This window comes from Pteropus alecto, unplaced genomic scaffold, assembly GCF_000325575.1.
Source record: "Pteropus alecto unplaced genomic scaffold, ASM32557v1 scaffold185, whole genome shotgun sequence".
Lineage (NCBI taxonomy): Eukaryota > Metazoa > Chordata > Mammalia > Chiroptera > Pteropodidae > Pteropus > Pteropus alecto.
Window position 1 is genome coordinate 10,710,888 of NW_006438088.1, and position 26,923 is coordinate 10,737,810.

Sequence of the window (26,923 nt, forward strand, 5' to 3'; positions counted from 1 at the left end):
TATATATATATATATATACACACACACATATATAAAATTATGTATAGTTTTGAATTCTGCCTTGCATAGGAAGTGCTCAATAAATATTTGTTCTTGGCAAATAATCTCTTACCCCTTCTTTTTTATTTTCTTTGACTTGTATATTTATGCCCCTTATTTCTCCTTGCATTGTCAATTGTTGGAATTTCCTTATGGAGTGGAATTAATTCATATCTTCGCTACACTACGTTTAACCAAAATACATGTCTAATGCCTTTTCATTTTGGTAGATTTGAAATAAGAGAGGAATGGATTTGGGATGCCTTGAGGAAAGCCGAGTATCTACTGTCCTACCCAATGACCATCTTCCCAGTGTCCTTCAGGCTGTCCACTTGGTCACCGCTTGAACTGACTCAAAAACTGATCAAGGAAAGAAAGGCAGGAGGCTTTCCATTGTTAGATATTTGGGACCATTAAAGAATAGGTTGATGAATTTACATTCTTTAGAAAAGTGACTAAATGAAAACAAATCTAGCCTTTTCCTTAATATCTGCCCCCAAATAGGCTAATGATGATTTATTAACTTAAAAAATTTATTTCAGAGGATTTTTTTAGTAGAAAAACCTCACAATTCTATCAAGTATTCCAATGTCTTTAGGCTACTTTGAATTTTGTCTTTGATCTGAGGACTCCATATGCTTAGTTAACTATATACAGGATTAAATACTTCCTCCATTTAAACGGAAATCCCAAAGCACAGAGGTGTAAAGTGACTTGAACAAGGGTTTTTTTGCAAGTGAGTTAGAGACTGGTTTAGAACCAGGGACTTCTGGATGAAAACATTGTTTTGGTTTTGTTTTGTTTATGTGCTAAATTTCTTGAGGTATAAATTCCCTTTTGATAGATCATGTGCAATAGCACCATATTATTAGAGATTCAGATATATTATGTGTAAAATTATGCTCCTTTACATACTGTAAAAATTGAGAAAAAGATGGATCTGAAGACCAAGGTTAGCTTTAGTTCATATTTGTAACATAGTAATTCTCTGAAGTTAAGAAATGCTACTTATAGTTATGGGCTTAATACTTTTCTAATATTCTATAGATCAATGAGCATTTTAATGAAGAATTATGGGCTCACAGAAATTGAATTATGGGGAGAGTTCGAAGGAAAGCACAGGGTTGGGGCAGTAACAGGTTTTTCCTAAGGAGGGTTTTTAGTGTTGTCCCTCAGTCCACCTGCATTAGAATCACCTGGAAGCTTGTTAAAACATTCTCAGATCTACACCTAGGAATCCCTTAGGGCAGGGGTCCCCAACCCCTGGGCCACAGACCGGTACCAGTTCGTGGCCTGTCAGGAATTGGGCTGCACAGCAGGAGGTAAGTGGCAGGCCAGTGAGCAAAGCTCCAGCTGTATTTGCAACTGCTCCCCAGTGCCAGCATCACTGCCTCAGCTCCACCTCAGATCATGGGGCGCTGGATTCTCACAGGAGCACCGGTCTCTGGTACCAAAAAGTTGGGGACTGCTGCCCTAGGGTGAGGTAAAGAATTGCCATTTTAAACGAGTTCCCAGTGTGTTTCTGATGCCTCAAAATGTCTGAAAACCACTGGACTATAAGAATGTATTCTAGATTAGAAAGTATAATAAAATAAATATAAAAGTAAGCTGAAGACATCTTCGAGAACAAATATTGGCAGAATTCCTTAATGGACAAAATATCAGGCAAATCAAGGATTATGTTGTATCTTAAAAAGTCAATGGAAGATTTGGTGTTTGATAACAAGGAAGGTTTTTAGGTAAATTATTGGTTATTGGTTTAAATATTTTGCTCTTAAAGGAGAAAAGTATTTTATGCAAATGATTCTTCTGTACTAATTTATATACTATGAAATGTGAAAACAGCCTTTGTAAACTTCAGATCAATGGATGTTTTTCAGTAAGATTTTCTCGGATTAAAGCACATTCCTTGAAATTAAGAAACAGTCGTTATTGTACTATGTAAAATCTAATTAACTGGATATAAAATTCAGACTCTGCAATCATTTGGCCCTGCTTCTATGAAAAAGGGATTTGAACAGAATTATTCATATAAATCAGGTGTAAATTAATCATTTTATTTCCTTGTCTAAAACCATTCAATTACTCCTTGTATCTCTAAGGACAAAGTTCAAACTCTTGAAGAGCATTACAGGGCTTCCCTCTCCTGCCTCATATCTTTACCGCTCCCCAGGTTTTCCTTTCTGTTTCTCCTCACTCTGACCTCTTAAACATCATCATTATTTTTCTCATTGTCAGAAACCTTGGCTCCCTCTCCCTTCTTCCCCAATATGTAGTGAGCACTTCACGCATAGTGTGTCGTTACTAACAATATCATTACTGACAAAAAAAAAGTGGACATGTTTAAATATATTTTCAAGGCAGAGTATTCAGATGTTTTTCAGTACTTGAGAGTAAGAGGTAATAAGGTAAAGGGAGAACTCAAGGATGACCCATTTTTGGTTTGAGAAATGAAGAAATTAATTAAGAAATTAGGGCTAATTACTATGAATGAGAAAAAATATAAGCTCTGAGTGATTATGAATTTTGTTTTGTTCATATACTAAATTTAAGATGCTTGTGTGGGGAGGATGGTAAATGGAATGGGATATAGGAATCTGGAATTCCAGAAGGGGGTCAGAGCTGAAGACAGTGATGGTATTTAAAGCAACAGCAATAATGAAATTTCTTAGGAAGAACGATATAGAGAGAAGGCAGAATGGGCCACTTAGAGGCCAAGGGGAGGAGGCGAAAACAGAGGAAACCAGTGAGAAAGGAGGAAAACCTGGAAAGTGGTGACATGAAGCCGAGAGAAAAAAATGGTTCAAAAAAGTGGGAGTGTCAGTTCTGTCGAAGGCTGCCAAGAGATGGAGTAAAATGAAACCTAAGAAGGGATCACAAAATCTGGCAACATGGAGGCCACTGGTGACAGTGACAAGGGCAAGCATGGTGGAGTAGGGGCAATGAAAGTTCATGTGGAGTGGGCTGCAGGAGGAGGCAACATGAAGTGGTAAGACCACAGAAGTTCCCGTAAGCCATTTTGCTGAGAAGAGGAGCAGATAAATGAAGCAGTATGATGGTGAGATGGCATAAGGGGGGGTCGGGGTGGGGATTATATTTTACTGCTGGGAGACGTAGACTATGTTAATGTGACAAGAATGCTTTGGGAGATGAAAGACATTAGGATATAGGAGAAAAAGATAGTATCTGCAGGATGAAGCCCTGCAGAACACAAGGGATGGCTTTGTAGAGGCCAAATGGCACAGCTGGCCCATGATGGAGGCTGGGGGTGCTCACCCATGCTAACAAGAGGGAAGACAAGGACTTCAGCGCATGTGCAGGTCTGTAGATAGCTTTGGTGTGGGAAGATGACTACTATTTTCTCCTTGATGGGTGACTCAGGGTTATCAGCTGGGAATTGGGTAGAGATGTGACGACGGAGAGGTTTGAGAGGAAGAGGTATGAAATTGTCTGCAGCAAGGGAAAAAGAATATACTACAGAAAATCCTCAGGCAGTAGAATTGCTTTAGTGTCCATTTGCAATTTGTCATCACGAATTTAAAATAAGACAAGTCAGTATATTTGGGTGTTTTCCTCCAGCAAATTTCAGATGCTATCCTCACTCTGCTGCCCCCGCCAGCTCTTACCCCTACTTTAGCCTGGCTTTATCCATCAGTCCTGCTGGATGCCAGTTCTGTGGGAAACCTGTGTTGCTCCTCCAAGTCTAGATCTGATGCTCTCCTTGGTACTTGTTACTCCTATTACGACCGTACTATAATTATCCACTTACTCGTCAGTACCTGCCATTAGAACATAAGCTCACGGTAGGCAAGGATTTTTTTTATCTATGTTGCTCTGAATTCTACCCCAAATTCAAACATAGCACTTAGCACGCAATACGTGCTGAACATATACTAGTTGAATAAAAGACATATGGTACATAAAGCAAATATCGATGTCTCTAATTCCCATATTAGCATCAAGAATGTTTGCCTTGAATGTTAATTTAAAATAATTCTTATTACAAAAACACTAACAAGCCGAGATTTATAGTTCAGTTTCTACTTGCTGCAGTTCCCAAAGTTACCATGTATAATTGTATACAAACCAACTTCATTTTTAAAAAGAGGTTTGCATTTTAACTGACTTCCTTTCCTCAACCCTACCCTCAAAAATGGTAAATAAGGAGGCTTTATTTTATAACACCAATGGTTAAAGGAGAAAAATAAGCACCAAACTTGTATTTTAAGGAAAATTATACCCCATATTTCCCACATACATTTGTACGAGAAACATATATTCAAATATATGTTAGAATGATTAAGAATATTTTGAGAAGATACATAATTTAGATTTAAAGTTAGCTTTAATACAAAGAATAAATTTAACACACAATGAAGGACATGGGCCTCAGTGGTATCTCTCCGTTGTTAAGTAATAGACATGTTTTTCCTTTGATTATAAATCATTATGGTGACTTATCCAATCAATAGGCACTGCAACATTCTACAAAGATGCAAGAATGCATGTAGTATCTCACAAAATCTTCACAACATCCAATAACCTTGAATGTGTTTTTATCTCCAATATAAGTAAAATATAAGTGAAGCTTAGAGATTAAGTAAAACTCAGATAAAGTTACAGAGCTGGTAAAGGGCAGTCTAATTTTAAACCAAGACTGGATGGCTACCAAAATGGGTTTTCTTTCAATAAGGCAATATGGCGAGCCCCTTACTGCAAGTCCCTTCTGATGTCTAAGGTCCTTTCCAGGTCTAATTTTGTATATTTTCTAAAGAAACAAAGAAGTTCTTCCTTGCACATCTCTTATCTTGGATTATCAGTCCTATTAGTGTTTGAGAGACAATTCAGAATCTCCTCGGTGTCTCTTCTATTCTCTGGATGTGCACTTGTGGACACAAGCTTTATACATAGCAACTCAAAAGAAATACCTTTTCCTGAATAGTAAGTAATACTGTTTCCATTTATTTTAATACCTGAATCTCTGCTGTAGAGAGCAGAAGGATTAAAAAAAATTACCGGGGCAAATAAATGTTTTAGAGATGCTTGTGAAATGGGTATTATAATAATGTGAGTATTTGTACATAAAATATAAATTTACACTTAGTTTAGATTTTTAGTTTCTAGTTGCTGGGTTACGTCCTTGTTGGAAAAGTAAATATTTACTTCAGTTCTGTATAATGCTGAGTTCACTCTTACCATTGGTTTCTTTTAATAGTTATAACATGACGCCTAAGTTAAACTTTGCAATCAGCAACACATGTTATTAGCCAGATGGACATCTGATACCTTATATGACATGCATCCCTTGATAATGGAAAACATATGTATTAACAAACATTTCTATAGTGCATTATTTAGCAAAAATTCACTGTAGGAATGAACTCATTTTAAAGATGAAGAAAAAAGGTTCAGAGAGGTTAGTGACTTGTCCAAGTTCAAACTGCTGGTAAGTGGCATAGTCAGCACATGTAAAATAGTCTAAAAGTGTGGGATAATGTGTTATCATCTATCAGAAATATGATCAAAGAATACCAAACAGTCTTAAAGACTAGCAATGAGGGGTAACAAAACCTTGGCTCTAGGAATACCAAGTGAGTGCATCATGTATATGAGAATTCAAAGTCTGAGTTGGAAAAGAGTGCTAAAGGAAATTATAAAGAACCTATGTGAAAGGGATATTGTAGTACAGTGAAAAGAACGCTAAGCTGAGAGATGGAAGCCAGTGGAAGTTCATCTCTAAAATAGGGACTTGGACTGGATGACTCTGCTGGGATGCCCTGTCCTTGTCCTAACAGATAAATATCCTCTGGCTCTGCCCTTGGAGGCGGAGCTTGCTCCCTTACATCCAGGTACTCCCTTGCCCTCTAGCTTGTTTGGTTCTGCCAGAGGGCCCTTGGCAGAGATAGGGAGGATAGGGGAAAGAAAGTTAGGGGGTATGCCTGGCTGTCTCCCTGTAAGATCTCCAAAGGTCTCGGGTCTTCTCAAGGACTCCTACTTTCCATGGCTCTCCACCTGCTCAGGACAGTGTTCAAGCATGCACCCATGTGCATGCACCACCCCTGTGGTCCTCCTACCTGCCACCCACGTCTGTAGTATTAGTACCCTGGTAAATGAACTCTCCTTGAATTATCCCAATTTGAATGCTGCTGGAACACTGACTGGTACATTCTAGAAGGTTCCTTCTAGCTGTCGCTTTGCAAATAATTATTTTCTGAACCACTGAACTTGGTTTTCTTATCCTTTCTCCAATGTAATTATTCTTGGTTTCCTCAAGTGAAGTTCAGATGGTATACAAATTATTAACAAAAGAAAAGCTCTGAGTTAGCTTTGTTTAAAAGTATAACTGTCATCCACAATCACAAGAGAGAAGTCAAAAGTAAGTAAAATAAGGGCACAGCTTTATTTCACTACAAGGCAGTAAAGTACACTGTCATATCAAAAGTTCAGTGCTAGCCATCTTGCACCAAATGTTCTTAAGGCAGCAACTGGCTACAGAATCCAGTCTCTTGACTCCAGCTGCAGACACAGGTTTTGAGTGGCTGTTCTGAGACCATACACTTAGTAACCATGGGTGATACTGATCAAACACATAACTCCCGAATTAAAGAACCATCAGGCTGAACTCAAAACAAAACACAGGACATTAACAACATAGATCTCCCAAAAAAGAAGTGCAATGCATGCTCTTATAAACCAACAATAATGAAAAAAAAAAAAAAAAACAATAACAACAAATGCAAAATCTCCCAAATAAGTTTTCCAATGTATTACAAAAGGAAAAAAAAGTATATATATAAAAAATAAAAAAGAGTTTGAAATACTAGTGCATAGTTAATTCCTAACACCAATTTTCTTTTTGTCCAAAGCTCTACTGACCCTCTCATTCTAGCAGCATCTCTACAGGCTAAGACCATAGCAGCAAAACAGATTTTTCATTTGGCATTTACAAAATTAAATTACTGAATAAAAATATAATTTTTTTATAAAACTATTTCATACAGTAATAATTTTTAAAGCAAGCTAACAAAAAACTCATAAAATGGTTTAGTACAATAAATGTACCTCCAATGTTGTTAACCATAAATGAGCATTTACCATCTTGATTAATTATTCCATTTTATTATCCAACATTTATAGTAATGCATTGTGTTTAGTGGCTGAGAAAAGTAAAATATTGAAGTACCTTTTTTTTTGTGTAAAATTTTAAAAACCTCATTATAAAAAAATACTGGTCTGTTGACTCCTCTAAAATACAGATAAATCACTTTATGTTTAAAAAAAATCTGCACTAAGATATTAACAACTGACTATAATTCATCACCTAATAATTTAGGTAAGACTGTTATTTATTTATTTTTTTAAAAATCCTTTTAGTTGGGTGAAATCCGATAAGATTTCATCCATCTAAATGCACTTGGTGCTGCTCTCAACTGTTGTACCACAACAAAAATAGGTTCTTCCATTCATGAAAAGTTTCATGTAGAGGAATGATACATCCTAAGTCAATCTGAAGTGTTCTGAAAACCATAATGCTTGTCTGGAAACGTCTCACATGACCAGAGTCCGGGTTGAGAAGGCATTCACATATTTACGAGCCTGACCAGAAGCTGTCATCTGATCTTCCATCTTTCCACAGGATGCAGTTTCCCAGGCCCCGCTACAAGGCTAATGGGGAAAAAGAAGACAATAGCTAGGTCAGAAAGGAAGTACATACTTTAGCTCACAAGTTGGAGCCCCAATCCCAGCCAGGCCACCAGAGGGAATTTTGACCCGACAACAAGTGGTAAACACCAGGGAGCCTTTGTCAGATAAAATCTTTAACTCCCTGAAACTCAGGAACTCAGTGTTCCTAAGTGACATTAATTATTAGAAATTATTTATCGCTAAGAGAAAAAATCCACTCTAAACAGTATCTTAAGAGATGGCCACATATTCATCCTTGAGTGCCTCTTGTCCATTGTAGGGAGATTTTACAAAGCTGGAAACAGGAATGGGCCTAATTCTCCAGACTCCTAAGGTGAGCTCTGGGATTTACTCATTGAGCAAACTGGTGAGTGCTTGAGTCTTCTTAGAGACTTCGTAGAACTGGTCAATGCGTACTAAACATAGTATTTATTTTTAATATCATTTAAATAACAATTAATTTAGGAATATCTTTTTACTGGGATAGCTTACTTTTTAAAGACACACTGGAAGATATAAGATGGAACTAATATCTAATGGGCAGCATCCAGATCCAGGTCCAGTGTCTGGCACTTCATACACACGATCTCATTTGCACGGCCCAGCTAAGGGAGGTTCATCCTCTCTTTAGTCAGGCAGGAAATGGAAACTCAGGGAATAAAGATAACTTGCCCAAGGCCACTCTGAGGGGAAGTAGCAGAGTGACTTTGAATCTAGGCTTGTCTTCTGCACAGCCTCAGCCCCTGCCTTCCCTCCATGTTGCTTCAAACTAAAATATGTACTTTTTGTGTCCTGCTTAGTTCACAAAAGGATTTAAGATGCTTACAAAATAAATAAAAAATCAGTATTTAAAAAGTGGACAAGGCAGGGCCACAGATAAATGTATGAAAATGAATGATATGAAGATGGCGTGAGACTGTACACAAAGCATTTGCCATGAAGTACAACGCACCAGCTAAATGTAAACCTTAAGCTTGACTCTGAGCTCTCTAGCAGTTGACGCAAAGAGTTCGGAAAGAGAAACACAAGCAGATATAAGACTTGGTGTCTGTAAGCTCAAAACTAAACCAATGGTTTAAAAAAAGTTCAACTATTTCTGGTAGTGACATCTAGAGGGATTTCTCCCCACTTCCCTCCACCACTCCCCCCCACTTCCCTCCACCACTACCCCCGACCCCCGCCCCAGCACCATGGGATAAAAGAAGAGTAAGAAAAGAAGGGTCTCTGCTCTCTAGAGCCTCAGGTGTCCTTTAGGAGACAAAATGAACACATGTGAAGCAGATGGAGTAATAAGAGGCCATGTAAAGGTGCATGGTGCCATGCCCAGGTAAAGAGGGAATGGGACACTAAGGAATTGCTAGGGAAATGCTAGACGGGATTTAGACAGACTAATGAGAAAGAAGAGATGTAACCCAGGTGGAGAAATAGCCTGAGTCAGGAAGCTACAATTTGTACACTGTGGGAAGGACAGGGAAAGAAGAAGAAATGTAGTAGATTAAATGACAACATTTAACAAGAGCTTACTACATGCCACCCAAGCTTCCAAGTGTTTTACATGTATCATCTCATTTAATTCTCACACAAAACACAAGAAACACTGCACCTTTTTACAGACTGGGTAATTTAAAAGGAAGAGAGAATTTAAGCAACATTCCCAGGGTCACCCAGCTAAGAAGTGATGAAGCAAGAAATGTAAATCCAGGCCATAGTGAGTGTAAGATGCTGCTTCTACTAGAGTTCTCATCAGTGGAAAATTGTGGGGTTAGGTCAGCAGAGCCTTGGAATGTGGGAAGATGCATTTAGATGGGGTGTCGAAGTCATAAGACTCTTTAGGAAAGAGGTATGATCATTTTGAATGAACATGGTATTTGTATAGTGATGGGGTTTCCTTTCCTAGTGGCTGGAACCAAATTTCAGTGACATAAGGTTTATAGTGCCATGTACCTAATTTGTAAACTTTCATAGAACACAGACTGGGTTCCTGGCTTCTGCCCAATCTGCCACCACCAATGTCAAGGGCGCCATCCAAGTTCGCACGTGTTTATTCTGAAGGCTCAGAAACTCAACATGGAAACTTGAAATACTACATAGCAAGATGGATTATCATAATCTTTTCCTGGAACTGTGTATCGCAAAGATGACAGGACAAAGATGACAGGTGTTCAGGGATGACTTTTGCTACTGAGTCACATTTAACGTCTTCCTAAACAAAAATCACTAGGGTAATTACACCGTTCTATAAAATAGTTCTCAATAAGTGATATTTCTCTAGGTTTAAGAAACTGGATTAAATATACATATTTCTCTGGTATGTATCCATCCATACAAATTCTATATTTTAGTTTAGTTAATTGCTTACTTGTTGTTGCTAAAGTTTTTTGGCGCAGCATTAAAACACCAAATTGACACAAGAAACCCAATTAAAAAATAAAATTTAATGATATCATTTCAATTATTAAGCTTGCATTTGTAGTCACTATAGCAATGTGCTATATAATCACTACCGTTTGAGAGTGAACAGTTAAATGTGGTGGATGTTTACCATGAAGTACTAGGCAGTGCTGAGAATCGATGGTGGACATAGAACAAAGCGCATGAATCTTAAAAAAAAAAAGTGACTAAAGAAGCAGCAGAATAGCAGAATGAAATTTGTTAAGATACTTACATATGTAAATCTAAAATTACATAAAGATACACACAAAACCCCAAAACACACATTTTAAAAGAATGCATGCACATGAATGGAGAGAAAAGAGGAATGAAAGTGAGAATGGAGATAAAATTGAGGAGCAGGGAAAAATGTATCTGTTTTTCTTTAGATAAGAATTTTTCTACTTAGCTGTGCTTCAGTGAATATAGAATTAATTTTCTAAATGTGTAAATTAAGTATTTTAAAACAGTCTTATGCTTGCTTTACTATGCCTCTTGGAAAAAGGCAAATTCTGATCCTTGGCAATATGGTACTTAAATTAATTCAGAATTCCAAAAATCTGTTCAGGAGTCTTTAATAATAGTATTATCAGTTTAATATATTTTCAACTTGGAACTTGACTGTCTACTTGTTGGATCTTCTACAAGGCTCATCACTATATTATGCTTGGCTCTTCCTTCGGGACCAGATATTTAAAACAAGATTAATATAAAGAAGGTATCATATATTTTTATTAGAATTTTGAAAAAACTTTTCAGTCAGCTTCTCCTAAGTCAAAATGGAATTTACCAAGAAAGAAATCACATTGACTGAAATATCTGAATTCCAGAAAGCAGACCATTTCAGGGGCAGAGAAGCCCTAAAGCTTAGAGCCTAAAAAGAGCAAGAGGACTTGGAATACCTGAATCTCCCAGTGCAGATAACACCAGAACACAGTAGCCACTGTGTACAAGAACCACTGGGTGGAACAAAAAGCCAGTGGGCATGTGTATGTAGGTCCCTCCTTTTCTGGACCATGAGAGAACAAAGCAAACACTTCTTATAACAACAAATGAAAAAAACTGGTCAGAGGGGGCACATGCCCATACCGACGGTGTGAAAGGAGGAGCAGAAGGCCAGTTACTTGGGTGAGAAAAGAAATGCTCAGGTCCAACATTCTAAACGGAGACGCCTTCTCTCCTGCTATTTCCTTCTCCCTCCTTACCTTGAAGCTCTGGGCTCCTCGGCCAATTTTTTAAGCAGACAGAATAGTTTTGACAAACAAGGATTAAATGTCTTTGTGTTGGAAGAATGTTTTTAATACTGTCATGTAGACCTTTGTGCATCCTTTTAATTCCCTTTCCTTAAATTTTAGTTTCGCTTACACTAAAGAATTAATAAGAATTATGGGTTTCTGCACATGAATTCTTGTTAAATTACTAACCCATGGTGCTATTGCAGACATGTCACTCTACCCAGATTCATTTCACCATTAATAATCCTACTGCATATCCTCCTGGTCTTGCCTGAGAGTCATCTTGCTTATCCCGTAATCTGCCTTTAACTGCCCGTGGGCAGAAGTGAACTGTAAATAGACTGTCAAAGCTTAAATTGGGATATCCTGCTAAAGTACTTTAAATAAATACTCAGATCCTTTGTAGAAAACAGAAGAAATAAAGGGACAAGAACGTGTCCACAGGTGGTTTTCTGTCAGAATTAGATTATCTTCACTTTTTTCATTTAGAATATGTAGTTTTTTCATCATGCTGAAAAACTACTACTATTATATTCATATAGCAACTTCGAACAATAGCTGTCGATGTCAAAAGCCTTAGCAAAGTATGTGCTTTACTATTCGCAGGCCTAATAAGAAATTTGCATAAATCAAAAAAATGATTCTGTAAGACCAAAGCAACTTGTGAGATGGTATTATGTTTTTCTTTTGTTTGATTTTTAAATAATAAGCGGATATGAATGCTGTCCAAAACAGTAAGAGTAAGAATGATCTGATTATTCTATTTAATTCATTTGAAGAAAATACTCTGGACTAAAATTCTAAAAGTTAGAATTCCTTCTCAAAGGGGCACCTTTTAAAAAATGTATCAGTTATAAGAGATAACACAGAAATCTTTAACTATATCTTGAAAATCAGGGATGAATCTGAAATGAAATGTTGCTAAGGTAAGATTAATGGTTACAAACTTTTTTCACACCTTATGTCTATACAAAACAATTAAGTGCCCCCAACTTCACAGCTGCTAACTTTTCATAAAAAAAAAAAAATAGCCCTAAAAGTTAGGGGTTAGAAGGTTCAGACAGTGATAGGAAGTTGCCCAATGCACCAGTGCCTCCACTTCCCACCCACGCCTGAGTTAATAATTGTTAATGTGGATGGACTTTACCTAAATTTAGAATTTGTCCCAGATATCTTTAGGGGTCTCTTCATCTTAAATGTTTATAGACTTTCCAATTTATAGACTTTCCAATAGTTTATATCAAGTAGCCTAGGGTATCACATATTATTGGAGGAATACCTCCTTCCTTATCCACATATTAGTTCCAGACTATTAAATTAAGACAAGTGCCAACTTGCTCTAAAGCAATTCTATCTTTGCTGGTCCGAGGAAGATTCAATATCACAGTGTTTGCCAATCCAAACCAAACAAAAAACCTACATCTTATAATATCTGGGGCAGGGCACTCTGAATTGGAGCTTGACATATCTTCCCTATTCATTTAGCCTTTCTCAGTTCAACTCTGAAACTGTATGTGGCAAACTTGCTTAATTTATAACACATATTAAAACCAGGTTGCTGAAATACTGACAACTATATAAATTCTTGCCAGGATGAGTAGACAAAAGTGACCCAAAGGGAGAACCAAATGAATACATACATGTCCAGGGGAACAGGTCAACAACAGCACACTATACTAAGAAATGCCTGGAAAGCTCTATGTCATATGTAGACAGACTGTTTTTCTATGTCTGTTGACAGGCCAACGCAAGTACCAGAAAAATAAAGAAAAGCAGTAAATCAGTTTTTCCATCTCCATAATACCAAAGAGATCTGACTACCTTTATTTCAGGAATCAGTTGAATCAGCTATGTCTCTGGGTGACCCACTGACACAGTTCTGCAAGAGTGGAACAGGGAATGAGAAAGAGTATGCTTGAGGAAACCATACACCACAGTGCGAGAGGACCTGGCCATCGGTGAGGCCTCCTTTCTGTTTCTAAAGACAAGGTCTGTGCATAGTCTTTGCCTATCACCAATGAATACTGGCATTTTGAAATATTATATTTATTTGAACTTTATAGCAACTTTGTATGATGAATGAAGGGTATACTACAGTCCCCAATTTAAAGACAAGAGGATTTTGTTCTGAGGAAGTTAATGAATTAAAGACATGCGATTAGAAAATGGTGGAGTCTAGACTAGAACCCAGGTTCCTGTTGTCTGCATGCTAGTTTATTACACTCTTCAGCAATGGTGATCATGCAATAAGGTTTTGCTCTATTTTTTGAAAAATTCGTAAGTAATTCATATGAAAATTGGATCAATCCAAAAACACATGAAACTGAAAAAGAGTTTCAATTGCTTGCAATAATACTTTAAGATTTTCTGATGCTGTGCAAATGTGTTTAAATAATAATGGCTTGAGAATTTACTTAAACTAAACTCACTGTTTTAAAAAGTAAGGCCATGCCAAGCTAAGTCAGGAAATTAAAATTTAAGGCTGTCATTCTGTGGTTAGCAAAAAGAGGAAAGTGAGTTAGTAAAAAGCATATGAACACATCTTTTGCATTTGTGTTTTAAATAGGAATAAAAGGAAATTATAATTTAAGAGAAAAATACAAAAGTTCAGAAGGCTTATAACTTAAGTAGAGTTTCAGATCTACTGATGAAAAGTGTCTACCTTAAGAGATATCTAGTGGTAAAATGTATTTATTTCAAAATGTAAAGCAAATTAAAAGCACATTGAGAAAAATAGGCAGCTCTTTTCTCTTTGCTGAGGAGGGAGCTCTGAGTGTGTGTGTGTGTGTGTGTGTGTGTGTGTGTGTCTGTTGTGTCTGTGTGTGCGTACACACGTGTAGCTCTCTCAAGGTAACTTTTGAACAGTATTCCATAGTGAATTTGCTTTTCCTGCCTCAAACTGTAAGCTTTCTAGGCTGAATGTTTGTTCTCTCACTTGTGATCGTTTTTAAGCTTCTAGACTCCGATCATCTACCCACCACGCAATGCGGAAAAAAATGAAACAATGATCCAATGTGAAAATCTCATACATTCTGAGTTACATAAAAAACTCAAATATCAAAAAACGTCTCAGAACATTTTTATTATGAGTCCCTGTTTGCTTTTACAATTTAAAATTAAAGCACCTTAAAAAATAAGAAATCTGATAATTATGAGATTATGCAGTGGCTATAACTTACTTTTGGAAAAAAATTAAGCATACATAATTTAAAAAACAAATATAACATTATTTGTGTATAATGGCTAACAATAGCCTCTATAAGCATTATAATTGGTGTATTAGGGGATATATGGAGAGTTCTGCGTTATTAAAATTTCCTTGCTTCTCAAAGACATCTCACACAACAAATGGGCATACTTAGCACCCTGATTTTCTTCTCTACATACCATTTTCACTAAAATCATCAAAGCACCTTGGGGAAATGGTTGGTTCTAGGAAGAGAGGAAGCAAATGTGGCTATTAAATTAAAGCTATTTAAATTAAATACAATTGAAAAGTCTGTTTCTCAACAGCACTAGCCACAAGTGCTCAGAGCTACAACTGACTAGTGGTTATCATACTGGAGAGCAGCATATTGGACATTTTCATCACTGCATAGGTTCTATTGGACAATAGCGGTCTAGAGATTAGGAGAGATTTAAGAGAGTTAAAAACCAAATGCAATGTGTGAAACTATTTCAACTCTGATCAAACAAATACTAAAAAGACTCTTTTCAGGATTAATGGGGGAAATTTAAATATAGCCTGAGAATTAGAATATTAAGAAATTATTGTTAATAATAATGTGTGACAACAGTATTAGGTTATATATGAAAATGTCCTAATGTTTAGAGATATACCTGAAAATACGTAAGATAAAATGTTATATTATCTGGAATTTTAGAATGCTTCATTTAAAAAGAATGAAGTAAACATTGCAAAATGTTAATAATTGTTAAATCTAAATCATACAATATTTTCTATACTTTTATGTATGTTTGAGATTTATCATAATAAAATGTTAAACTCATAGCTTCTTGCACTTCTAATTTTGAAATATCAATGTAATTTACACATAATTATATATATGCATGCACATTACAAGCTGAACCATACAGGCTTAGTATCTGGGCCTCAAAAACAGTAATTACTCTGTCTAAAGTGTTATTGCCATAATTAAGCCAGGGATGATTAAAACTGAAATGATAGAACACAGAATTGCCATTACCATAGTCTTCAATAAACTGTTTTTGCAGCTAAGTAAAAAGTTATTTAGATAATTAGATGGATAGACAATCAACTGAGCTATTATAAGTGGCAAATATTTTATATTTTAGAAGTATCAGAATTAAAATATTTTAGGAATCACATTTAGTTGTTTTAATTAAAAGCACTGTGATAAAAATATATAGATTGGCTAAAATCTCACTTAATATTTGATTTAAGTACAAATTACAAACATTATAGGTTATCTAAAGTACTCTTAGGTCGAACAGCTAGGTCATTTAACAAAGGCACAATAGTTCAATAATACCATCCATGATTAATCTGCCTAATTAGGTCAAATTATCAATGGAAACATATGATAAAGCATTATGTTTTAAACAAACAAAATAACCAAATTACATAAAACCTATATAAATATTGCTGAACAAGGGTTATATGAAGTATAGGCAATATTTAAACATTTATTTGATGTATTTCCAATATTTATCACAAAAGGTTGAAACATTTCAAAACCATGTATTTCTATGATTTAGGAAGCTAGGTCACCATGACACAAAACAAAGGAGGTATTTGGTGTGTATCATTCTTTCATTTAATGAATATTTCTTAAAATGAATTAGGTATCTATTATAGCAGGTTATTAAAATATATTTGAGCAGCATAAACCATCTAGTGCAGACAGAAGCACTGACTCTAAGATTAACTTTTGGGTCTCAGTTATTTAGTTTAGTAGGATTGACAAATATCACCTTCACCATGTGATGTACATAGATGGCTTAATCTTAGTATACAGACATAAGAATCTGTAGAGTGCTAAATATGACTCATTGATATGCTAGAAAACATAGATTAAGAAGATAGGGCTACTACTTAATTTTGAGTCAAAGATAACGAACAATTTCATTAAATAAAATATAAATATGTTGATAATAAAGTTCCATATTGATTTTTTAAAAATGCAATAGCATTAAAAATTGGGGCAACCTATTTTTTATAAATAGATCTTTGAACAACATGGGGGTTAGCAGCACTGACTTCTGTGCAGCTGAAAATATATGTATAACTTTTGACTCCCCAAAAACTCAGTCATCCCTCGGTATCCGCAGGGGGATTGGTTCCAGGAACCTGAAGATACCCAAATCCACAGATGCTCAAGTCTCTTACGTAAAATGGTGTAGATTGATACATACAGTCTGACCTCGTCATCCACAGATTCTACCAACTGCAGATTGAAAATACTGTTTTTGCTCTGAGTGTGGTTGAATCTGTGGATGCAAAACCCAGGCATACAGGAAGCCGACTATACATTTATTTAAAAAAAAATGGACCTGTGTAGTTCAAACCTGTGTTGTTCAAGGGTCAACTGTACCGACAACTTGCCAATTTTATATGTTTTAAATATATACCATGTTCAGCTACTTACTTAGGCCAAAAGCTTTCAGGATTTGATTTTAGGACAACAATCAGGGATTTCAACGTACATAATGATAACTACTTATGTAATAACTGTCCTCAAATATATTTACATGTTTGCTCTTTGAAATTTAGAATGCCCTTTTTATATATTGCTGTAAATGTAAGTCCAGGCTAGGTTACAAAATATATGTAAAACTTAATCTAGCTTAATGTACTAATAACACTAGTCAAATTTAATGCTCTGGAAACCAAGGACTGATTACTTTAGGAAGGAAGAGGGAAAGAAAAACAAAGAAAGCCTTTCCTTTCTGGAGCCAGGATCAGAGCTAGGTAAAATGTTTAAGAAGCTACCTCTGCCTTGACATCCTTCTAACCTGCTTTCTGTGTCCCCTTTATGTGTTGGTGCTTCATTCTTTTCCTTGTCTCCCGATCTTTTGCGATATTCTGCGTCTTCTCTACATCGGGCTAATCAGGCCTAACTCAGGAGCAACTCCAGATGTCCTGCAAGTCCTGACTCTTGCTATCTACACTGTGGTCAACAGCCATCTTTCACCAAAGAAGTTGGAGCAGATAGAGGCCACAAGGAAAACAATCTGATTGAGTTAGGAAACAAAATTCGCCTAAGGCCCTTCCAGCTGTATTTGTATTACTTACCAAATAATGCTAAATATCACAAATATTTTAAAAGGGCAAGTTTTAAGAGTCTTACGATTTGGAGAGAGAAGGTTTACCACAAAGATAGGAGAGCCCTTTAAAGCAAGGACAAGCTCTAAAAGCACACACACCATCCAACTGCGATGCCTTTAACTCACAGTATGAACATGACTTCCCAGTTCTGAATTGGGTTCTCTGAATGCTTCAGGGGTCGTGAAGTTCCCCTCACTGTAGCTTAGTGGGCTGGGGAGAAGGGAGGGCTCTGCAGGTGGATGGATATTGGGCTATTTAATGTTGGGAACCGCTTTAAATAATTTAGGGGAGTAAATTTGCATCCTTATTTACATCTGGCTCAGGATTAATTTGGAATTTGTTGTACTTCATCAACATATAACAACTTCAGTATTATAAGGGAAATCTCTTTAGATATTAAAACCCAGTGGCGGCAGATGGTCAACTACTGGCGAGCCACACAACATTAACAGATGACTTTCTTATTCTGATAGTGAAATATATCATAATTATTTCTAGCTAGTTCATTTCAAACTTCATTTAAAATCTAAACAGCGTTTGAATTTTGATGGCTTAGTAATGGAGCATAAAAAATAATTTTTAGAATAAAAAGTAGACTATACTAATAAACTGTTCACAAAATATTTAAAAGCAGAAGGAGATATTGACACATGTGTAATATATGATCTTAGTCTCAGACACAGTAAGAAATGCTTCACTCTATCATGCTTTGGGAACCTGCACTAATAAAAATTTCCAGCAAGTCTCATATGAGTGGCAACTAGGAATTTCAGGAGTGCTTTGGACATCAAGAGTTATTTAAAAGCACCACTCCTCAATGTCTAAAATGTTAAAAAAAAAAAATTTAAAAAAATTTTTAAATTTTTCAGTGAATGACTTTTAAGATACCAATATTGGAATAGGAATAAGAATTACCTGCAAGGGACTCGCCAGGGTCCTGTTTTTAGGTACTGTAAATGCTTTGAGAACATTGTCTTCATCTTCTGATACTGGTGTCATTAAAACGGAACTTGTAAGAATATTCTAAAGAGAATAATTTGAAATTCAAATAAGGTTGGATAATATGAGAGCTGACACAATTCTGACCATATAATGGGTAGATTACTATGAGGTGATAAACATTAGCAGGAAAAATGCAGGTATCTGCCAGAAATTCTCTTTCCAATGAGCCAAAAGGAGAGCTCAACTATGTACTAACGCTAATTCCATGTGGCAAACATCACTAAAACAAAAAGCCAGGTAAAATTTTGAAATAGCTGTCCTACATAGTTTTTTCAGATAGCGCAAAAAACATCTGCTAAACGAATTACGAAATACATACTTCTAAAAATGAAAGAGTTACTAATTTCTGGTAAGAGAATCGTTTACTTTGTATATTGGTACAGAATATACAAATTAGTGGCAGTATAGTATAATGGTTAAAAGGAATTTAAAACTGGACTTTCTGAGTTCTAACCCGGAACCACCCCTTATTAGATAAGCAATCTTGAGCAAGTGATTAAGACTCCCTATTCCTCAGTTTCCCAGTTGGTATAATGGAAAGATAATGCTACCAACCTTGTAAGGTGGTTGAGAGGATTGAGTTAACGCATCTAAAGCTCTTAGAATAGTACTTACCATTTAGTACACACTGAATAAATATTCGCAATTGTTATTAGCTTTGATGCTCCATAAAGGACAATCGTTCACAAATTACAAACTTTAAAAATGGTGGTAACTAAGTGCTAAAAAGAAATGAGCTATTAAGCCATGAAAAGAGTAGAAGGAAACAAAAGTGCATATTATTAAGTAAAAGAAGTCAGTCTGAAAAGGCTACATATTGTATGATTCCAACTGTATGGCATTCTGGAAAAGGCAAAACCATGAAGATAGTAAAAAGATCTGTGGTTGCCAGGGGCTGGAGGGGTGGGGGGAAGGAGGAATGAACAAGTGGAGCACAGAGAATTTTTAGGGCAGTGAAACTACCCTGTATGATACAATAATGATGGATACATGTCATAAATTTGTCCAAACCTATAAAATGTACAACACTAAGAGTGTGACTTAATATGAACTATGAACTTTGGGTGATAATGATACATAATTGTTGGTTCATCAATTGTAATAAATGTATCGCTCTAGTGGGGGATGCTGATAAGGAGGAGGGCTGTGCATGTGTGGGGCAGCATGTGTATGGGAAATCTCTGTACAGTCTGTTCAACTTTGCTGTAAACCGAAAACTGCTATAAAAAATAAAGTCTATTAAAAAATGGTGGTAACTGAAGCAATCCAATATTGAGTACTATAAAGGGCATCTACTATAGACACGTAGTCAGCATTATGCTACATGCTACACAGAACCAAACAGGAGACAACTTATCAAGGATAAAATATATTTAGAAGATAAATAAGTAAATTTTTTTAATGTAAAAATTAACATTCTGTTTTCAGAGAACTATATATATTCATTCATACAGCAGATTTTCTAAGTGGCAAGGACTCTCAAATCCTAAGAAAGTAAATAATGAAAAAAATCTTCAATGGAACAGAATCTATTTCTAATACATAAATAAAATCTCAACTTTGTTTAATGTTAAATATCATAAAAAATAATGATGTGAAAGAATATATAGATTATGCACCAAGAATAGCAGAATCCACAGCAGCCCCACATGCCACACACACAATTCTGTGAGGCAGCAACATCTCATAACATGGGCGTGTACTTACTGGCACATCTGCCACAGGTGATGCTTGTGTGAACAGCTGAGTGTTCAGACTCTCCCCTTCCCAGTGGTTTGAGCAGAAGAAGTTTCCTGCTTTATCAGTTGGAGATTCCACCTAAAAGCAAACAGGAAGTGCTTTGTTGTTTCTAGAACTAGAACTTCCCATGAAACATTTATACTCCAGAGTAAATTTCTATAAGATGAATAAGGCCTGAGGATCTAATGTATAACGTAGTAACTACAGTTGATAACACTCTATTGTGTAATTGAGATCCGCTAAGTGAATAGAATTCAAATGTTCTCAGCAAAAATCAGAAGTAAATATTTGAGGTTATAGATGTGATAATAAACTCAATGTTGAAGACACCTTTCACAATGTATACAAATATCAAATCATCACATTATGTTTTAAATATTTTACTATTTTGTCAATTATATTTCAATTAGGCTGAACAAAAGAGTAAATTTCTGGCCAGTCTCTTAAACATTTATCTCTATATGAAAATAAATTCAAGAGGCACACTATCTAACCTGTTAGAAATGTTTCTTGCCACCAAGCTAAAATTTTGATCCTTGAAAGCTGGATTCCCTTTCTTTTATACTACGAATTAAAGATACTACTATTTTAATTTAAATTACGATTCTCCATGACATCTGAAAATTAAATATCTATGTATCAATCACGTATCCATTTATGTAATAGTAATAAAAAAAAAAAGTATAGTAAAAAAGCTGCTTTCTTCTCTTTCCTTTATCCTCTCTAGCCTGTTTTCCATTCAAACATGAAGTAGATAGGAGTGGCTTAGCTTCCCAAATGAAAGGCTACATGCCTGCAGTCGGGCAGTACCCCTTAACTGCATCTTGGCTGAAAATCTTATGAAAAGTGGAACTGTTACACAGTGCTGATGCCAGACACATCAAACTGCCCCCGAGGAACAAAGGGAACAGGATTCACAGCTTATTCCTTCCAAAGGATCCCATGTTTACCTCTTGTTTGATCTTCTTCAGTAAAGGTGGTCCATTTTCTTGAAACTCAGTAACAATTCCAGATTCATCGGATTCCTGTTTGATCACATCCTGTAGGTCTTCAACTAGATGAGACGGTGTCTGAGGCTAAAGAGAAGAACGGGTATGTTTGCATCGGAGGAAAATTTCTGTCTGAACTAATAAACTAAACAGAAGAACTTTGCTAAAACTTACTAGCATCTTCAGGGGACCATATTTAATTTCTTGAGCTGCAAGGGCATGTTTGAATGGTGTAGGAGTTCTCGGAGAGCTTTCTAGGATTGACCTTTTGATAGCTGGAGTTCTAAAACTTTAAAAAGAAAACAAGTATTGGTTCAATATAAAAGAACATATGCCCCTTACATCGCTCTATTAAATTAAACATTTTTCTACTGAATACAATTAACTCTGTTATAGATGTGGAATTGAGTATGCTGAGTAATCCTACATGTATTGTTAAGTATGTACATCATATATTTTCAAATATTTCAAAATATTGTACTCCTAAAACTAAGAGCATTAAAATATTTTTCATCTTTCTTTAATCGTTCTGAAGACATATGCACTGCCCTAGGTCTTAATAATGACCATAAGCATTGTGAAGATCTGATGCCATTTACAAATCAATTTTATCTATTCATTAAAACAGGGCTCACGGTAGAAAATATATGTTCATCTTTTAAAATGTACTTATTGTACTTGGAAATAGGATTGCATTTCTTTTAAAGGTCTCTTATATTATTGATGTTCTCTGCCATTTCTTTGAATTGGTTAAGCTTTTATTGACTATAAATGACTGGTTAATCACTCCTTGGCTTCTAATCATACAATATTCCTGGGGATGTTAGAAGAGGTCATACCGATAGATAAATTTCAAAAAGAAAAAATAAGATTAAAAATATGAATTAAGTAAAGAATCATACTTATTCTGAAGTTTATAATCCAAGAGAAAAGGAAGTTAAAAATCTTATTTTCAGTGAAGGAGAAAAGGCCTTATTGAACAAACAGAAAATTTGAATGGAGAAGTTATATGATAACTACCTCTACAGATACAGGAAATTTTGAAGCGAACTACAAAAAGTAATTTAGTTTACCCTAGCACCTTCCACCTCTAGGTAGTTGCAACATGCCCAGGACAGACATATTCAGTGTGGAATACACATGATTATGTACATACAAGTAGATTATATACATACAAATAGATTAGACATTTGGGGACTATATTCCATTCATTAAATATAAGTAAATAAGATAAATAATTTTATTCTTGAACCAAGAACTTACATAGTATTTTCCTTTTGAGTTTTCACAGTCTGGTCTCTATGAAATGGTGTTGTAACAGTCAATTTGTGACCATTGAGAGGGGTAGAAGTTAAAGAAGGCATTTCCAAGTCTAAGTTTTCATGATTACCGGAAGTGTTTAAGAACTATATATGGGAAGAAAAAAAATTACTTAAACAGTGATTCTTTATTCAGCCCAATTTAAAAATCACACTCTGATAACAAGCAAGTATGTTTTACTGACCCACTATGAAATAATAAAGATAACAACATGTAGAGCCACAAAGGTATTGTTTTATTTTAATTGAGCACCCAAGATTTGGAGTGTTATTTCAAAGAAATAAAATTTAGTGTCAATGCTGAAAAACTTGCAAAATCCTAAGAAAATATTCTCACAATTAAAGAGAATGAGATGCACTTTTTTTTATTTATTTTTATTTTTTAGGCAAGGCTACCCTTGGTTGACCTCACAAATTGCAAAGACCTTGTCAGTTTACAATCCCTTTTTTTAAATTTTTAATGCCTACAGCACCTGGTCTTCCTAGGTGGTCTCCCATCCAAGTACTAACCAGGCCTGACCCTGCTTAGCTTCCAAGATCAGACTAGATCGGGCTTGTTCATGGTAGCATGGCTGGCTGTAAACAAGATGCACTCTTTATTAAGATTAAAAACGTTAAAGTGATTTTTTGGAAAGTAATTACTGTTTTTCTTTCATAACCTGCTTTCTCTCTTTAAAGATCTATGGACCATTATTACAGAAGGTTTATGTTGTGTGGAAAATTCTTGAATAATAAACTTTGTCTCTCAGAACGCTAATATTCTGGGAAAATACAGGCCTTCCTCAAATGATTCCAAGGTAAAATAAGTTTGGGAAACAAACATGTCATAACCTCCCCCTGGAAATTCACAATGCCCATTGGTGTATTAAAAACTCCCAGAGGTTCTGCAGTAAAGAAACCAATTTGTAACTGTTTGATTCAATGTTTCCCAAACTTAAATGCTTATATAGTTAGATGATTTTCTGGAACATCTATTAAAGTCTTACAGAACTAATATTCTCTAGAACACAATTGGAAAAATACAAGCAAAAAAACAAGATAATTTTTTTTTGGTGAGTGCATCATTTGTTCATACTTAAAGTTGTTCTTAAAACAAACTCAATGAACATAATTGGAAAAATGTTTAAAGTGCCAAATTATCTATTAACTTCAAATTATTTTGATAATTAAGAAACAGAAGTCTCTGATAAGAATTAAAATTTCCATGTCTTTAAAAAATACTATATGAAATAAAAATATTCATTGGCAAAAACTGTGCTAATAAAACAGTATGGCATAACTGAAAAGAGCCAATGTTGAGAAACTGAAATTAAAACATAAGTTGTTTTCCTTAAGCATTTGTTTCTCATCCTCTTTTAAAACTTTTTCACTTAAAGATGAATTAAAAACTTTAAAATTTCTAGTTGCAACCCAAACATAGTTTAATTCCCTCCTCCCTTGGGTCAGTGAATCACACAATAAATGAAAAAAGAGGCAGAAAATCCGTTAAAGTTTTTAAAGGGAGGGAAGAGGTGGGAGAAGAGGAAGGGATAGAAATGTTAAACTCTAGTGTTGAAGGAAATAGAAGCACATCTCATGCAACTAAACATCTTTCAAATCACCAAAAAGAGAATTATGACAAAATCATCAGTTGGCCTACAGATAGCCTAAACTTTGTGAGGCAGTATGACTTAGCAACAGCTAGATTCAGCAATGGAACGAAATCAGTGAGGGCAACAGTAATTAGTCATTTGTTCCAAAAGATTAGTTTCTAGATTATTAAGGCTCAGTTGTCTGTTGAAAATTAGTAACAGCTGTGCAGAAATTGTGCTCTACCTGCGAAGGGGAGAAGGGCAGGTTTTTGACAGGGGAACGATTGGGAGTTGAACTGCTGACGTCAGCAAGTATGAAGGAGCTAGAGTCTCCAGTGGTTAAGGGGCTGGCCCGGCCCCGCTTTTTTCGAAGGATGACCAGTGGGATTGTGCTGTGCCTCGCAGGAGGTAAGGGCTTGAGCAAGTCAATTGAACCCTCACTCAACTTGCGTTTGTTCACCCTTGTGCTAGGTTCTCCTGTAGGTCTATGCACATTGCCCTCTCTTTGCTGGAGCTGTAGGGCTTTGCCTGCGTGATGCTGGCTAGGTGAAAATTCTGCTTCTTCAAAGAGTTCAAAACTGCTGAGGTCACACCATGATGAAGAATCCTGAAACAATGTGGGAGGCGCAGAACTCTGAGACAGTGTGTGCATGATGTGTGCCATCACCTGAAACACAGCACTGAGAAAGAGACGCTGAATGCAAGGTAAACACCTGCCCCGCTTGTTTGACTTCCTGAGCAACAGCTTCAGGATTAACAATTGTTCGGGTGCACTGCATAGAATGTCTGCCACGCTGCCTCAAGGCTGGTCCTACATGAGTGCTGTAGGGACCTCCTGGTACTCTAGCATTTGCATGTCATCTAAAGCAAAAAAAAAAAAAAAGAAAAAAAAAGAAAAAAAAAGAAAAAAAAAGAAAAAAAAAGAAAAAAAAAGAAAAAAAAAGAAAAAAAAAGAAAAAAAAAGAAAAAAAAAGAAAAAAAAAGAAAAAAAAAGAAAAAAAAAGAAAAAAAAAGAAAAAAAAAGAAAAAAAAAGAAAAAAAAAAAAAAAGAAAAGAAAAGAAAAGAAAAACCCTTTTCTACATGGCACAATTGGCAATGTTCACCCCGTCTCATGGGTATACAATAAAAGCTTTTTAATCAACTGGGAAACAAAGAAAATGAATTGAGTGTCTGCTTTTGAGGTGCTGAACTCAAGTTTGTTTCACGAAAGATGGTTCATCTCAGTGAACCAAATGGGAATGGTAATCCATAATCGATGTTTTGGGGAGAAAGCCACACACCATTTAATAAACTTGTTAGCACTTCAAATACACTGAAAGATTGCTTATTTAAGCTCTGAGTAAACATAATTCTTAATGTGCTATCCAAAAGGAAAGCACAATTCTAGCGAAACACAAAGAAGCAAAGTAAAAGGTTAAAAATAACTCGAACATCATCCCTAAAACCCAAGCTCTACTTACAGGTCATTAACTTCACTATCTTTAAAAACCATGCATTTTGAAGGAAATGCGTGGAATGCTACCTTTTATCTGGGTAGTCTATGAAGTCAGATCTTTGAAAAAGCAAACACACAGAGACTAAAATCATACTTTTAACTTTACATTAATATATGCCAATAACAGAAAATGGCAATGATTTGAGAAATAGGTTTCCTAATTCCCCTTCTAAAAATATTAACTTGCCTTAACAATTCTACTTACAGAATCTATAAACTGAAGTGTTTCTGCAAATTCTAAGAGGTTCTTAACATTATCCAGAATGGCTCCTTGGTGGACGATCATGCACCTTGCTGGAGAGGCGCTTTCTTCAGGTAAGGAGCCAGGATCCACAGGCAGAGATGGAGTGGAGTGGTGTTCTTCCAAACAGGAAACAGGTGCGCTGTCTCCATGAGGTCTGCTGTGGTCGGCAATGGTGGTGCTGTGCCACCCGGGGTAGCTGCATGTGTGGTTCTGTGTCTAAGGAGGGGGGTGGGGGAATAAAGAAAGAGTGGGGAGAAGAAAGGGAGAAGGAACTTAGCAATGAAGTTGCACAAGGTATCAGATGCTGTTAGAGGAAAGATAAAAGCAGTTGCATCATCCAAAACTTGCGCCTATAAAACAGTTGTCAAGATGTTTCCTTTTATCAATGCAAGACCCTGCTTTTTAAGGTCATTTCATAAAACGGTACAGTTTGTCACCTACATGATTAACTTAATTGTCATCATTTTGTTAAAAATGCAAATAGAGGGACTATGTTAAAAAGCACAACTCTCATGCAGTGTCCTAAAAATCTACTTTAATATTATTTCCAAGAGGATCATAAATGTTTGCCGTGAATTAAGAATTCTCCTATTCTCTTTCTAACTTACAAAAAAGCTGGAGAATTCAAGAGTTAGTTGCTTTTATCTGTGTATCTTCTTGTTGCTTCTATGCCTTCCTAATGCTAAGGACTGCACCGATGCAGTGAAGGGCTGCCAAATCGGCGTGGTCAGGAAAGCAGAAGAGCAAGTTAACAGAAGTCTCCTTTCAGCATGACCATGCAACAGGAGAAATTGCAAAACAAAGTTAAAAAGTGGTCCAACTAACATAAGCACATAATCATTTCATTATTTAACCAAAAAAAAAA

The 26,923-nt window shown here is 35.8% G+C and overlaps 1 protein-coding gene and 1 pseudogene across 5 annotated transcripts in view; both read right to left on the reverse strand.

The window, feature by feature from the left end:
- Positions 1-6,416: 6,416 nt before the first annotated feature.
- The window catches only part of MYB (MYB proto-oncogene, transcription factor), a 32,161-nt gene continuing 11,654 nt past the window's right edge, over positions 6,417-26,923 (reverse strand). For 3 of the 5 annotated variants that reach the window (XM_015592127.2, XM_025049296.1, XM_025049295.1), the window contains 8 exons: positions 26,020-26,274; positions 24,563-24,925; positions 22,692-22,834; positions 21,603-21,717; positions 21,390-21,515; positions 20,407-20,517; positions 18,613-18,720; positions 6,417-7,704 (listed from right to left, as the gene is read on the reverse strand). In XM_015592127.2, the coding sequence (XP_015447613.1) occupies positions 7,588-7,704; positions 18,613-18,720; positions 20,407-20,517; positions 21,390-21,515; positions 21,603-21,717; positions 22,692-22,834; positions 24,563-24,925; positions 26,020-26,274 (1,338 nt within the window). In that variant the 3' untranslated portion in view covers positions 6,417-7,587. Of the gene's footprint in view, positions 7,705-13,200; positions 13,267-18,612; positions 18,721-20,406; positions 20,518-21,389; positions 21,516-21,602; positions 21,718-22,691; positions 22,835-24,562; positions 24,926-26,019; positions 26,275-26,923 lie in introns of those variants that run through there. The other 2 variants (XM_025049297.1, XM_025049298.1) reach the window with 2 other exon arrangements.
- LOC112482584 lies at positions 23,209-23,327 on the reverse strand (annotated as a pseudogene).